At 40.1% G+C, this 14,385-nt stretch overlaps 1 protein-coding gene and 1 long non-coding RNA gene across 2 annotated transcripts in view; both read left to right on the top strand.

The window, feature by feature from the left end:
* The window catches only part of LPP (LIM domain containing preferred translocation partner in lipoma), a 750,332-nt gene that overhangs the window by 238,224 nt on the left and 497,723 nt on the right, over positions 1 to 14,385 (top strand). Inside the window, exon 4 of the mRNA XM_042233292.2 lies at positions 3,536 to 3,736. Coding sequence (XP_042089226.1) covers positions 3,544 to 3,736 — 193 coding nt within the window. The 5' untranslated portion in view covers positions 3,536 to 3,543. The remainder of the gene's footprint in view (positions 1 to 3,535; positions 3,737 to 14,385) is intronic.
* Positions 12,803 to 14,385, top strand: part of LOC132660229 (uncharacterized) — a 47,137-nt gene continuing 45,554 nt past the window's right edge. Inside the window, exon 1 of the long non-coding RNA XR_009601592.1 lies at positions 12,803 to 12,904. This is a non-coding gene — a long non-coding RNA (uncharacterized LOC132660229). The remainder of the gene's footprint in view (positions 12,905 to 14,385) is intronic.

Below are 14,385 nucleotides of genomic sequence, written 5' to 3'. Positions count from 1 at the left end.
CTCACTCCTACAACATAAGTCTTAACATTAGTCAGAAGTTTCCTGTTAAGAAAAAGCAACATGTTCTCAAGCAAGATATATTGTTCTTCTATAATCATTGGTACAGAGTTTAAGGAAAAGTAAGATGAGTTGTTTTGTTGTATAATCATTAGCTCTGGGCTTAAAGAAAAACACGCACACACACACACTCACACACAAATGTTTTATGTGATGAAGATACAGGATTGTAGAAAAAAAAAAAATTGTGGTTTTCTCCTCCTCAGGAGCCCCAGACCTCTTTCTCCTCCTCACAGACCCCAGACTTCTTATCAATCTACCTAAGAATTAACTCTCTTAATAATGGGAGCTATATAGCATTGTAGATGGTGTATATAGCATGAGCAAGTCTTCAAGGTCATTAAATTTCATTATAAATCCTGAGAATGGTGTTACTGGGCCATTGTTAACATACAGAAGAATGGTTTGGGAAGATGCTGTTAAGGTCTTATGCAAACAGATACTTAGCCAGACCCTGGCACTCCTTTGAGGTCCCTGGGGTTGCCTCCATGGGGAGTACAATGTTAGGGTAATATATGGTGCTGGGGATAACAGAAAACATGGTGGGGGGCATGGTTTGCATATGGATGCTTACATTTTCATTTTTCATAGTCTCCCAGAAGTTGCCTATTCCTTTATATCTACAGAATTTCTGAAAAGGCCAGGATTCTTCAGTCAATTGGCAATGTGCAATTGCTTTGGAAATGTGCCTCTTTGCTTTAGAAATCACTGTATCCTATATTAACCCATTTTTAAATTTCCTATTTTGGAATAGCTTGAGATTTATAGAAAATTTGCAAGGATAATATTAAGCCATTTAAAAAAAAATCTACAAATAACATTTATATTACAAATATGTGTGATGCATTAAAATCTTCAAATCTTTATTTTATCCTACTTGTTCCCCACTTGTATTCATTTTAGTCTGACTGAAAGTAGAACAGACACTTTAACCCCTTTTAGTAAAACACTGAGGCTCAGTTAAACAAATCAAGCCAAAATTAATGTTTCTCAACCCTGAGACATGAGCTTGGTTTTGGCATTTAAAAAAAAAATAAATCATAGACTTTAAAATGTGCAGCCAGTGTTAAGAACCAGGATTAAACCAAATTCATAGTTGTTTTTCTGTATTGGTTTTGTGCTGGGGTTTAATGATTGTTTCAGGGTATATAAAATATGGTCCCCACTCTTCTGAGGAACTTAACTGTGTACAAAGCATATGCACAAGGGACAGGGGAGGAAGAGAAAAGAAGGCCCTGCAACCAGAGTGGAAAGTCGGTGTCACCACCATAGGCTTAAGTAACAGCAGACTCCTTATTCCTATGTTTGAGGCTTCCTCATTGGCTCATGCCATTCTCTTTGATCAGAGAGCTACATCTCCAACAATTTTCCTCTCCTCACTTCGCATAGCATTTAACAGTATATAAAACACTTGAACACTGTTATCTCACTGGTTGCCATGAAACTGTGAGAGCAGGGAGCAAGGGTACCCCGGACTCCAGATGAGGGAAGCAGAGATTCTCAAGGCCGTGTCACCCCTCCTGGCGTAGTCTAATGCCACCCAGGTCACACTGGGCCCCATCTCCCCTCGTCACCCTCGTCTCTCCATGGCCACACCATGTTCTGACCCTGCATTTTCTCCTGAGTTTCCAGTGTTCTTTGCTTCCCTAGTGGCTCAGTGCTAAACAAACCGCCTGTCAATGCAGAAGACACAGGAAACGAGGGTTCGATCCCTGGGTCGGGAAGATCCCCCAGAGGAGGAAATGGCAGCCCACTCCAGTATTCTTGCCTGAAAAATCCCGTGAACAGAGAAGCCTGGCGGGCTACAGTCCATGGGGTCGTACAGAGTTGGACACGACTGAGCAACTGCACACACACGCACACACACACACACACACACACACACACACACACACACACACACCAGTGTTCTTTGTTGTTACAGACATCTGGAGGTAATCATGGAGCCCTCTCAATTAATTCAGCCCCAGTAATAAATTACAGGGTGGATTTGGGGCTGGAGAGGGTGAGGAAAGCTTCCGGGCCTCCCCTTGCTGGAGAGCTCTTGCAATCAGACTTGGAGAGCCCTCCTCAGGGAGAGAATGTGAGGTTCAGCTCCAGCCTGCATGCTGCCTGGAGGGGTGGTTGGTTTATCCTGACACCAAGACATTGTTTTTTCTTTTCTCACAGAGCATGTTTTAGTCTGAGTAGGGCCGTCCCTGGGCTGGCTGTTGTATCCCCTTCCTAATTTAATTTTTCCTAAAGATCCAGTATGGTTTGAGCTCACTGATGGGCAGAGTTCCTGATGGGTGTTATGGGGGTCTTCCCTGTGCTTATAGGGGCTGAATATTGTAGCCCCTGGCCATTATGCAGCAGTACCTTTTGCAGGCATTGTGGCAAACACTGCCCCTTTCCCATTTCCAAGTACCCCTTGGTGAGCAGCAGCACTGCTTCTGCCAGAGGCATCATCTTAAAGTGTCCTGCCATGCACCAGTCATGCCCTTGTTTCAAGAATAAACCTTGAATGATTCCTTAATGCCTGCAGAATAAATTCAAAGTCCTCAAGTTTGCACACAAAGCTTTCGGTGCTTTGGTTCCATCCCACATTTTTAGTTACTTTGCTAGCTACTTCTCCGTTTTCCCCCTCCAGCCACACGAAACTGAAGTTCTGTGTACTTTTCCTACCCGTGAATCGTTGCCTATGTTGTTCAGGCCTGACCTCTACTCAGCATTCAGAGCTTAATCTGAAGATCACCTCATTAATGAGGACTTAGTTCTGCTCCCTGCAAGAAGTAATTTTACCCTTTTCTGCATTCCAGTAGCACTTTATTTTCTACCTCACTTAGATAATATAGGTATGTATGTATGTGTTGATTGCTCAGTCGTGTCTGACTCTTTGTGATCCCATGGGCTGTAGCCCAGGCTCCTCTGTCCATGAGATTCTCCAGGCAAGAACAGTGGAATGGGTAGCCAGCCATTCCTTTCTCCATGGGATCTTCCTGACCCAAGGATTGAACGTGGGTCTCCCACACTGAGGGCAGATTGTTTACTGTCTGAGCCACCAGGGAAGCCTCACTTAGATAATATCATTTAATTGATGTGGTAATCATTTTAATAGATTGTTAATGAAATTGAAGCTTTTTTTCCAACCTTACTGATGTAAGAGTCTCCTACCATAGAAACATCTTAAGGCTAGGAACCATTTCTTGTTCATATATATTACCTCAAGAATGCTAGGCGCTAAAATAGGTAACTGTTGGAAGAGAGGTATTCAAGACGGGTTGAGGGGAGTGTTCAATTTTTCTCCTCCTTCAGTTAAGGTAGTTTTTTTCATAACTCTCCACCTCCTCCTCCTTCTTCCTTCCTTCCTCCTTTCATCATCTCAGAGTCTGTTTTCAAAACTTCATTAGGTATAGATTAAGAAGAACAATAATTAAGTGAACTATACTGCTTTCATTTTTGTGTTTCTTTAAAAGCAACTGTTTCTTTTTACTTCTAGATTCAACAATGTCTCACCCATCTTGGCTGCCACCAAAAAGTACTGCTGAGCCTCTTGGCCATGTGTCTGCACGGATGGAGACCACCCATTCCTTTGGGACCCCCAGCATTTCAGTGTCCACACAGCAACCACCCAAGAAGTTTGCCCCAGTCGTTGCGCCAAAGCCCAAGTACAATCCATACAAGCAACCTGGTGGTGAAGGTGAGTGTGGGCATTGCCGAGGTGGCTGCCTACAACAGGAGAGTTCACTGTAATAAAAGTGATTTGTAGGACAGTGTTGCATTGGGAAAATAATTTTGTAGTATGGTTATCATAGTACAGAGACTGTCAAACGTTGAAGAACACCTAGTAACCACCTAGGCCGCTCTTCTTTTGGGCATACAGATTGAAATCTGTTAGGGGTTATCTGACTGTGGTTTTGGCCAGAGCTAAAACTAGAGCCCTTCTCCCTTCATTCATAGCTCAGTGTTCTTCTGTTGCAGTATCCTCCACCCCCATCCCATCGTCTTGTAGAAATGTGCCTCCCACCCATGTCCCCTCCCTCTTGCCATCGGACAAGTGTCCCACGTGCTACCAAGCAGTGATCTGATGGTGTGTCCGTTTGAAGTGACCCCAATAAGGCACTTAGACATTTTTTTCCCTTCTCTAGTTATTTTGTTTAGATTGTTATTTTGCCTAGATTGTTATTTTGCCTCTTCATTTTGGGGGAGAGGTAGGATGGATTTCCCTCTAATATGAAGAGAATAAAGAGTCCCTCTTACTGAGAATGGGGCAGAGCTGTGTGGAGGGCTTAGTAGTTAGGACAGTCAGTGCACACTTGAGGGTCAGGATGGGGCAGGTTCTGTATCATGTTGGCATGTGTGAGAGGGAGGGGAAAAACAGGTGATGGTTGCGCTTCAGATGCCTTCACTCAGAGTGCTGAGAATTCTAGTGAGTTGGACCCTCGGCTGAGTCTTTCTGTGTTGAGATGCCCCATCCTTGTCATCATACTTTGCGGGGTCCTCTCACTGCCCAGCTGGTTCTCTAGGGACACTGGCTCCGTCTCTGACCCTCTGCAGCTCTTTGCTCCACTCTGCTCTTTCTTACGAGGCCGCCTTACCACGCTTTTGTTCCCTGTCGCAACGCTGCTTGTGTCACCTTCTCCAGGGTCTGGGCACGCCCTGGATTGGAGGTAATCGGAAGTAATCTCTCCCTGCGTTTCCGCATGCATTGTATTCTGACTGTCAAATTCCTCCTTCTTTGGTTGCTCTCCTGCTGTCCTTAATCTGCTGCTGTTGCCCAGATGGTCTGTGTGAGGCACTCTGCTTGTTCATTGTCGTTCTGTTGCCTTATCCTGTGACTCTATGAACCCAGTGCTTTTTCACATCAAAAAATGGGAACCTAGGGGTGAGAGGTGACACTCTCTGTGGTTCTGAAGCGAGGCTATCGTCCTCACCCAGCCTGCTCTGCTGCTCGTCCCCCTTTTCCTGGCATATGTGGCACTCGGGCCCCATATGATGGTGACACCTCCTCACTTCCTTATAAGAATGTAAGCTTTGTTTCCCCATTTAAGCAACAAGATATGGTTTCTCACTCATCCTTATGTTCCTCTTGGCTCTTATTATGCTACTGTGTTTTTAGTGGGAATGGTTGTGTGTGGTCAAATGTGTGTCTGTATCTTCTTATGTGTATATATATTTGGATGGATGGCGGATGGCTGGATGGGTGAATGCACTGCTCAGTAATTCTCTCGCAATAAACAGTTTGGAACGTGGCATCCTCTCTCGAAGCAACTCAGTCTCATTGAATTTCTGAAGTCTTGAGTCTTTCTTGCAGTTCTGCCAGTCTCTCTTTCTTTTTAATATAACCTTTTTTGAATACGTAAAGGAAGAGATTTCTCTTGCATATATGCATTTTAAAGGCAAACATGGATAAAGGTTCATGGATATTCAGACTTTTTAAAATGTAGCTCCATCTCTTCATCTGCTGTATCTTATGACACGATATTTGTTAGAAGTGTAAGATTTACTTTCCTTTATATTTAATTTAAATGTTAGTGCATCTTCTGTTGCCCTCAACATTTTTATAATTCATGTTACTTTTGTTTAATTTTTAATACATTTTCTAGAGTTTATATGCATTTTCTTTTTCTTTTTTGGTCCATTTAGAATGTTCTGTACCATTAGTGAAATCCCTAGGTAGTAGGTAACACAGTTTTCATTTATAGGGTGAGTTGATGATGCCAAGGTCTTGTTAGTTCAGCTCACGCTATCCTTTGCCTCTATATATCCTGACCCTCCATTTTTTGCCCATAAAGCCTTAGCATTCATAACTTAATTCAGAGTCTGACTTCCAAGAACCTCAGCCATGAAGACAGTGTAAAACTAACAGAAATCATAGCCCACCTTTTGCTGGTGTCAAGATGAAAAACTGCAGTGCAGAGAGTGTAAGTGATCTGTTTGAAGATGGATGACCTGCTTGTCATCAAGTTGGTGCTAGACCTCAAGTCCCCTTTGCCTGAGTCCAGAGTTATCAGGACCTTGTATTATATTCTAGCGAGGACTCTTTCCCTGTACTGTAACCCCTATGCATCTCATACAATCCTTTGCACAACTGTCCTTCTAATAGATTTACTTGTATGTGGGCCTGTCTCCTTTGGTAGATTCAGACCTTTTGGAGGTGGGGCTGCCTTACTCATGCCTTTACTCCCAACAGCATCCAGAAGGACACCTGACCCACAGTAGGTACTCAGTGATGTTTGCAGTGATAGTTAAGCTACAGCACTGTGAACCTGTTTATCCAGGTTCATATTCAGGCTTCTCAAATACTTTTCAGGGTTTATGGTTCTGTATGGGTTATTTTTACTTCCTCTCCCCTTTCCTTGAGCTTGGTAACCTAGGATTTGTTTAACCACTGCTACCTTGAAGTTAGTTACTGATTACATTTCTCACCCTGGTCTTATGTCTGTAATCTCTGGGGTTTGCTTTCTCATTTTTAAATTCTGACTGTGAAAGTTGAAAAAGTACCCACATGTTTTCCACATCAATTTATATTTATGTGATACCATATGTTATAATTTTCTTTTATAAGGTATTCCACTAATAACTTTCTCTGAAGGACTTTGGCACAGTTAAAAGCGGGGTGTACTTTTTTTCCCAGTTAGTAGCTCTTTAGGCCTTAGGGTTTTGTGATTTTGCTACCATTGTTCTCATTTATCATTGATTTCTTTTTTTTTTTTTTCCAACAGCTTGTGTGTCTTGGAATGCCCCTGCATTTCCAAATGCCTTTCTGTGTCTTGTACTATATACTTATGAGCCCATGTATATTTTTTATTGTTTTGTCTTCTTGCACATTTTACTATGTTAAGTGTCTGTGTATTTTTTTATGGAATGATTTTGGTCTGTATGTGTGGTTTTATCTCTTTACCTTCTCTTCTAGACCGGTGAGGGAATAAGGTGACATGATTTTTCTTTTGGTCTTTAAAGTACTAGCAGTAGTGTTCTTTATCTTGTAATCTGGGCTCTCTCTGCTTCCAATTTGCAAAAATTTCCCAAAGCCTTAGACTTTGATGGCAGAACAGGATATAAATCTTGCTTTTTCTATCCTTGGTAGATACCAAAGAAAATGATCTGTTTTCTTTTATTAATACATTGTTTTATGAAATGATTTTGAAATGTTCTTACTATTTTAACTCTGGCAATTGGAAATTCTTTCTCTCAATAATTTGGCTGAATGAACTGTGATAATATTTTGTGTTTCTTATTACAATAGATTATAATACAGAAAGATTTGTAAAGTTTGTAGGTTTGTAAAGTTGGAGTTATCTTGTGGTCTGGAGTTGACTTTCTCCAATTTCTGAAATTTCTTTTAAAAATATTATTTATATAAGAGTTTTAAAAAAGTGAATCCATAGGGTACAATTTACACATCATCATTTTAGTAGAATTCCTTTTGTTTGTACAATCCATTATAATTTTTCTAGCACTTCCGTATTCATTGTTATTTAATTCTCAAAAGACTGTTCTTATTGTAGCTCTCTGAGTTAGATAGAACAGATGGTATTGCAATTATACCAAGTGGTAAACTACCCAAAGTAAAGGGTATTATTCAATAATTATTCAATAATATGTGATTATTCAACTATGTAATTATTAATCACATAGTTGATAAAATTGTAGAGCTAGGCTTCATTTTTTATATCTAGGGCTCTTGTTGATTTTAGAAGGTTCTATTTATTAGAGATTGGGCTAGACTGCCTCATCTATTTTGAATTCATTATTTTATTATTTCATGATTTTTCTTTGAAATTAATTTCAAAATGGTTGCTTTAAAAAAAAAAAACTTTCCTATGTATATTACCTTATACACTTCTGTATAATATAAACAAAGCCTCTGTTTTCAAGCTTTGCCTACATTGCTTCACCTAGACTGGTAAAGTCAAATCAGAATAGGTGAAATAAATTCTATTCATTGAGGATCCTAAACCTGGAAATTTTTTACTAGATCTCTCTGTTTTTTATTCTACCTGAGGTTCCCAATCCATTCTGTGGAGAGGGAGTAGTTATTGCCTGTTGCTAACCCGAGGTAAACGTAGTACTGAGAACAAAATGCCATCTTAAACAGTTGGTCTCCCATGATGGAAATGGCAGCCAAACTTGTTTGCTTTCCATTTTCCTGCCCAAGCCTTTCTTCATGTTTTAATCACAAAGTCTTTGAGCAACAGAACTAGAAAAGAGTTTTAAGGTTTTCTAGGGCAGTTCTTTCACTTGTCAGATGTGAAAACTCAGTCTGAGAGGGGAAAGAATATCTTCCCAAGATTATCCAGGAGTTTGGGGCTGAACTGGCTCCAGAACTCAGGTCTTAAATGTACTCATTCCATTAAGTCTCTGCTGTCTTAGATTGGAAGAGACAAAATTGGAGCTTGGTTCCTAGGAATTGCTGAGTCTTTGATTATTTCTATTTGGTGTTGAACTGGCCCTTAGTGATGTGAAGTCATGTAACCTGGTCAGGCAGGACATATTTGTTTTTTCAACAGATAGCAAAAATGTGAGTGAAATTGATGGCCACTTATGGCAATGTATTTGAAAAAGTAATTTGGAATGGATTATTTCTGCCATTTTTAATCTTGTGCATATAAACCAATTTGTTGCTGCTTTGACTCTTGAGAGTCCCTTGGACTGCAAGGAGATCCAACCAGTCCATCCTAAAGGAAATCAGTCCTGAATATTCATTGGAAGGACTGATGCTGAATCTGAACCTCCAATACTTTGACCACCTGATGTGAAGAGCTGACTCATTTGAAAAGATCCTGATGCTGGGAAAGATTGAGGGCAGGAGGAAAGGGGATGACAGAGGATGAGATGGTTGGATGGCATCACCAACTCAATGGACATGAGTTTGAGTAAACTCCAGGAATTAGTAAGGAACAGGTGAGCCTGGCTTGTTGCATTCCATGGGGTTGCAAAGAGTTGGACACGACTGAGTGACTGAACTGAACTGAACTGAACTCCTTTTGCAGTTAGTGAAAGCTTTTACTTTTTATTCCTGAAATAATTGGTAGTAGAAAATGTGTAAGGACTGATGTGAACTCTGAGCAAGTCGTATCTGAGTATTTTTGCTCAACCTGCACTCCCTGTCTCTGGAGTCCTCTAGTCTCTTCCCTGGTGTGAAAGGTGAATCTGGCCTGTGACTTTGCAGGTACAAAGGGGAAACGTCGTCTTTGTATAGTTCTAACAGTCCTTTTAAATCGCCAGCCATCACAGAACACTCACAGCTTCTCAGACTGTTATAACAAACTGTGGTCTGTCAACAGGACAGTCACAAGTTCACTGAAAACACTCCAGTTTGACTGGTGTGCCCCTTTTCTGGCTCAGAGGAAGCATCTTTAGCCTCATTTCTCATTGTGGAGTACAGTAAATGAGTTTAAATTTTCAGAGACTGTGGGGGGAAAAGATAAGCTGTGTATTCATTAAAGGGTCAGATACTAATTGTATTTGTTTGATCTTTACATGGCATCTTCCTGAAGGGAAAAGAACTTATAATTCTTTGTATGAAATCATGAAATCAGATTTTACTAAATATGCATAGGCCTTATTGACACTCAAAAGAGCCAAGATTCAGTACTGACTTGGTGGTCAGGGCATTCACATTCAATCCTCAGTTTCACTCCTTGACCTTGGACATGTCAATTTTCTGTTTCATGTTTTCTTACTTTATAAAACTAGTTGGTAATATTAATTATCTTATGAGGTGGTTTTGTGGATCAGATATAATGGGTGTAAAAATGTTTAACAAACCATAAAATACCTTGCAACTCTAGGAATTACTTTTGCATTCTCATTTAACAATCATTTACTTAAAGCAGAGTTTGCGCCAGACAGACACTCTTCTAGGAGCTGAAGTAATGAGCCAAATGGAGACTGATCTCTGCCCTTGTAGAGTGTATTCCTTGCTATAATAAAAATAACTAGATGCTTTGATTAATATTCAGTAATATTCAGAGGTTAAAGCGTCTGCCTCTAATATGGGAGACCTGGGTTCGATCCTTGGGTTGGGAAGATCCCGTGGAGAAGGAAATGTCAACCCACTCCAGTATTCTTGCCTGGAGAATCCCATGGACGGAGGAGCCTGGTGGGCTACCATCCATGGGGTCACAAAGAGTTGGACATGACTGAGCGACTTAACTAATATTGATAAAATTATTAAATAGTATTTAATAAATACATTTCATAATTTGATACAGACTATTACTAATAATTAAATAATGATACCAGTAACATAAGATTAATAAATATATAGCAGTATAAATAAAGTTATTAATAATATTCATAAATACTGATAAACAGTATAAACTTCTAATATTAGTGATAGGGATCTTAGTGCCTCAATATTATATTGTTATACAATTCTTGAACAGAATAAATCTTAAAAATTATTGAATACACATTCGTTTCTCAGATAAGGATAGTTACTTCCATAATACATTTCTAGGAGGTATAGGGCCTTTGCTCTAGGAATGCTGTAAATAGCAAATCAAAATTGTTGAATACAGGCAGGTGTTACTACCTCAGTTGTGAAGCCTCAGCAAGGTCAGGTATTTGTTCAGTATCACAGAACAGTAAGTGGTGAAGCCGAGTCTGGATCTTGGATCCTTCCATGATTATTGCAGTTCTATGTCACTGAAGGGTTTGGGGTGATTTGCTTATAATCTCCAGTGGTAGAATTAATGTATGTGCACAGAATGGATTAAATGTTTTAGGACAAAAAGGAATTCATGAATTGTTGACGAAAATCTCTTATCTTATAACTTGCCACTTAATTAACTGCTGAAATGAATGCCTTAAGAAGGTGGTAGATTTTTCATCCAAGTCTGACTCCAAAAACTGTGAATAATGCAATACTGTGTGGTGAAGTTCTCTTTAATCTTCTTCATTTTTAAACTATATAAATGTGAAGTACAATTTTCACTCCATATTTTAAATATGAAGAAAGTTTAATTTCTTGTTCAAGAATAAAAATAAATAAACATCTACAGAAGGAAATGGCAACTCACTCCAGTATTCTTGCCTAAAGAATTCCATGAACAGAGGAGCCAGGTGGGCTATGTCCCATGGTGTTGCAAAAAGTCAGACATGACTTAGTGGACTAAACAATGCACCCATTAAACCAGCTAAAAAGAAAAATCACATCGTTTGCTAATAAGGGTGTGGAGAAGCTCTCATACATTGCTGGAAGTTGTATGTAAAATAGTATGACTAGTCTGGAAAACTCTTTTTGCAGCTTTTTTTGTTTTTGTTTTTTCTTTTTAAACCAAAGTAAATGTCTACTAAAGGGGCTTCCCTGGTGGCTCAGTGGTAAAGAGTCCACCTGCCAATGCAGGAGGCTTGAGTTTGATCGCTTGATCAAGAAGATCCCCTGGAGGAGAAAATGTCAACCCACTCCAGTATTCTTGCCTGGAGAATCCCACGGACAGAGGAGCCTGGCATGCTATAGTCCGTAGGGTCACAAAGAGTAGGATATGACTTAGCAACTAAACAGCAACAACAACAAATGTATACTAGCCATATGATTTAATTGTCGTACCCTGGGGGCCTGGAAAATCCTGTGGACGGAGGAGCCTGGTAGGCTGCAGTCCATGGGGTCGCTAGGAGTCGGATACAACTGAGCGACTTTACTTCCACTTTTCACTTTCATACATTGGAGAGGGAAATGGCAACCCACTCCAGTGTTCTTGCCTGGAGAATCCCAGGGATGGGGGAGCCTGATGGCCTGCTGTCTATGGGGTCGCGCAGAGTCAGACACAACTGAAGTGACTTAGCAGCAGTAGCAGCAGCAGGGGTATTTAATCCCGAGACATAAGTTATGTTCACAAAAACTCTTATACATGAATGTCATAACTTATTTTATAATGCCAAGAGACTGGAAACATCTTAAATGTCCTTCAGTCGGTAAATGTTTAAACAGACTCTGATCCATCCATCCAATCTATTTATTAATAAGAAGGAATGATTTACTGATACATGCAGCAGCTGGATTCACCTCAAGGGCATTAATGCTTAACGAAAAAGGAAAAATCACTCTGGAAGGATTACATATATCATATGATTCCATTTATAAGAGATTCGTGAGATGATGAAACTCTAGAGATAGAGAGTCATTTAATAATGGTTGTTGGGGGGACAGGATGAGGGGTGGACTGGTGCAGAAAATGGGTGTTCACATTAAGAGAAAGCAACGGGGAGTTGGTGGTGGAAGAGTTGTGTATCTCTCTTGTGGTGGTGGTTACATTAACTTGTACATGGGTTAAAATAGCTTAGCTCTAAGATACACAAAGGAATACAGGTTAAAATATGGTGAAAACTGAATAAGGACTCATTAACAGTTGGTGATGGACAGGGAGGCCTGGCGTGCTGCAATTCATGGGGTCGCAAAGAGTCAGACATGACTGAGCGACTGAACTGAACTGAAATGACCAGTAATGAAACAAAGTCAGTGTTCTTGGCTTTAATATTATATTATATCTTTTCAGATGTTGCCATTGGGAGAAAGTGAGTGAGTGGTTCTTGGGACTGTTTATATTGTATTTACAATTTTTTGTGCACCTATATTTTAAAATAAAAAGTAAAACAACCATATATAAATAAATGCATATAGATTTCTTAGTGTTTTTTTCTCCTTTTCAGAGTACCATCTTTTATGCACTGTTTGGAGATCATTGTTATAATGGTTTTTTAAAGCAAGCCAGTCATCAGACTGACTTGGGGAACATTAAAAAGAAGAAAAAGAAAAAACAAAGAACACCATCTTTGGGGCTCACATCAGTCCTACAGAATCAGGATCTCAGGGCATGGGTCCCAAGAGTCTACATTAAAACAAAATAAAACTTGTCAGGTAATTCTGATTGGGTCTCAACCAAAATTTGGAATCTATTTGTTTCAGTAACTTCAGGGGTCAGTCCTCTAATGCTCTTGAACCTTCTCCAGGTGCTGTGGGTAGAGATCCTCTCCTTAATGACAGTAGCTGTGGAAGTCTTATGCTTCTTTGACGTGTAAACAATGTAGAGATTCAGGGACTCAGATCCTCCTTCACAATGCTATGCTTTTCCCCTGTGCTTTCATCATAAATACCAATTTCCTGCATATGTTGTCCCAAGGAGTTTTAACTGGTGTCCAAAAACTAAACAATATGTAAAGAAAAAGAAAGATTCTTCTAGATGCCTCAGCAATGCCCAAACTCCTTCATAATAGAACACTTACTCTTGCATGATTTCAGGTAGCAATGCCTGAAATCTTAGCTGATTTTGGGTCATGACAGGCCTATGTAAATCATCTATAAATAGATTCATTATGAATATTATAAAAATAAACCCGACACCTAAGCCTTTCGGCAAATATACCATATAAAGAAATCATACCCTGAAACAATGACCCTAGGAGCTGTAAAAGAAAAAAAAAAAATCATGATATGATATTTTTATCCTCCTTCCTTAGATTTACAGTGTCCAGAGATTGGATGGCTAGGAATAGCATCAGGGACAGAGGAGGGCAGGACCCTGAGCTATGACACCCTGAGCCTACTGTGTGCTTGGACCTTCCAGCATCTTTTATTATCCATTCTGTATGTTTTCCTGTGTCTTGCTGGTTTCAGGCAGAATAGATTGTCTGCTAGTCAAGATAAACATGCAACAGCAGATGTTGCAATCTGTTAAGTGAATTAAAGGACATGAAAGATGTGGTATTGGAGGGATTGGGAAAGCTTCAGAGGGAAGGAAACATCTGAGCTGACTCTTGGAGAGTGAACTAGTTGTTAGCCACACAGGAAAGGGTGGCAGACAGCATGGCATGCCAAGCAAAGGGAATGGCATGTGAACGCAGAGCAAGGTATCCCTTCTGACGCTTGTAATTTTCGAAGCGCTTTGCTGACGTCCTTAGGTAGTGCATTGAGGCTCCTGGTAGCTTTGCAATATGAGCAAAGTAACTTCACTCTGAGTAGACTCAACATCTCATGTGCTTTAACACATATCTCTAGGAATAGCTCCAGAAGGGTGGCTAGCTACAGGGAGGAAATACCAAGAAGCAAAAGTATATCAGTCTTATTACACTCTGGGCAAGAGCTACTATGCTGGTGGTCCTGGCCAGAATGGTCCAGCCATTTCTCTCCAAGAGTCTATCATGCTTGAGAATGAAATGTTTCTATATGTAGAGATGCTAAGACCATTTCTACATGTCTACATCTCTAAGGTATCTCTACATCTCTAAGGCAGAGGCAAAAACCAAGTCTGCCTCTTAATTCTCCCCAAACTAAGTTAAAGCAGTCTGTTTACCCAGTCAAATACTCATCCTTAAGAATGTGAGATGTGAGCCAACTATAAC

This window comes from Ovis aries, chromosome 1 (assembly GCF_016772045.2).
Source record: "Ovis aries strain OAR_USU_Benz2616 breed Rambouillet chromosome 1, ARS-UI_Ramb_v3.0, whole genome shotgun sequence".
In the NCBI taxonomy this organism is placed as follows: domain Eukaryota; kingdom Metazoa; phylum Chordata; class Mammalia; order Artiodactyla; family Bovidae; genus Ovis; species Ovis aries.
This window is presented reverse-complemented; position numbering and strand designations above follow the sequence as displayed.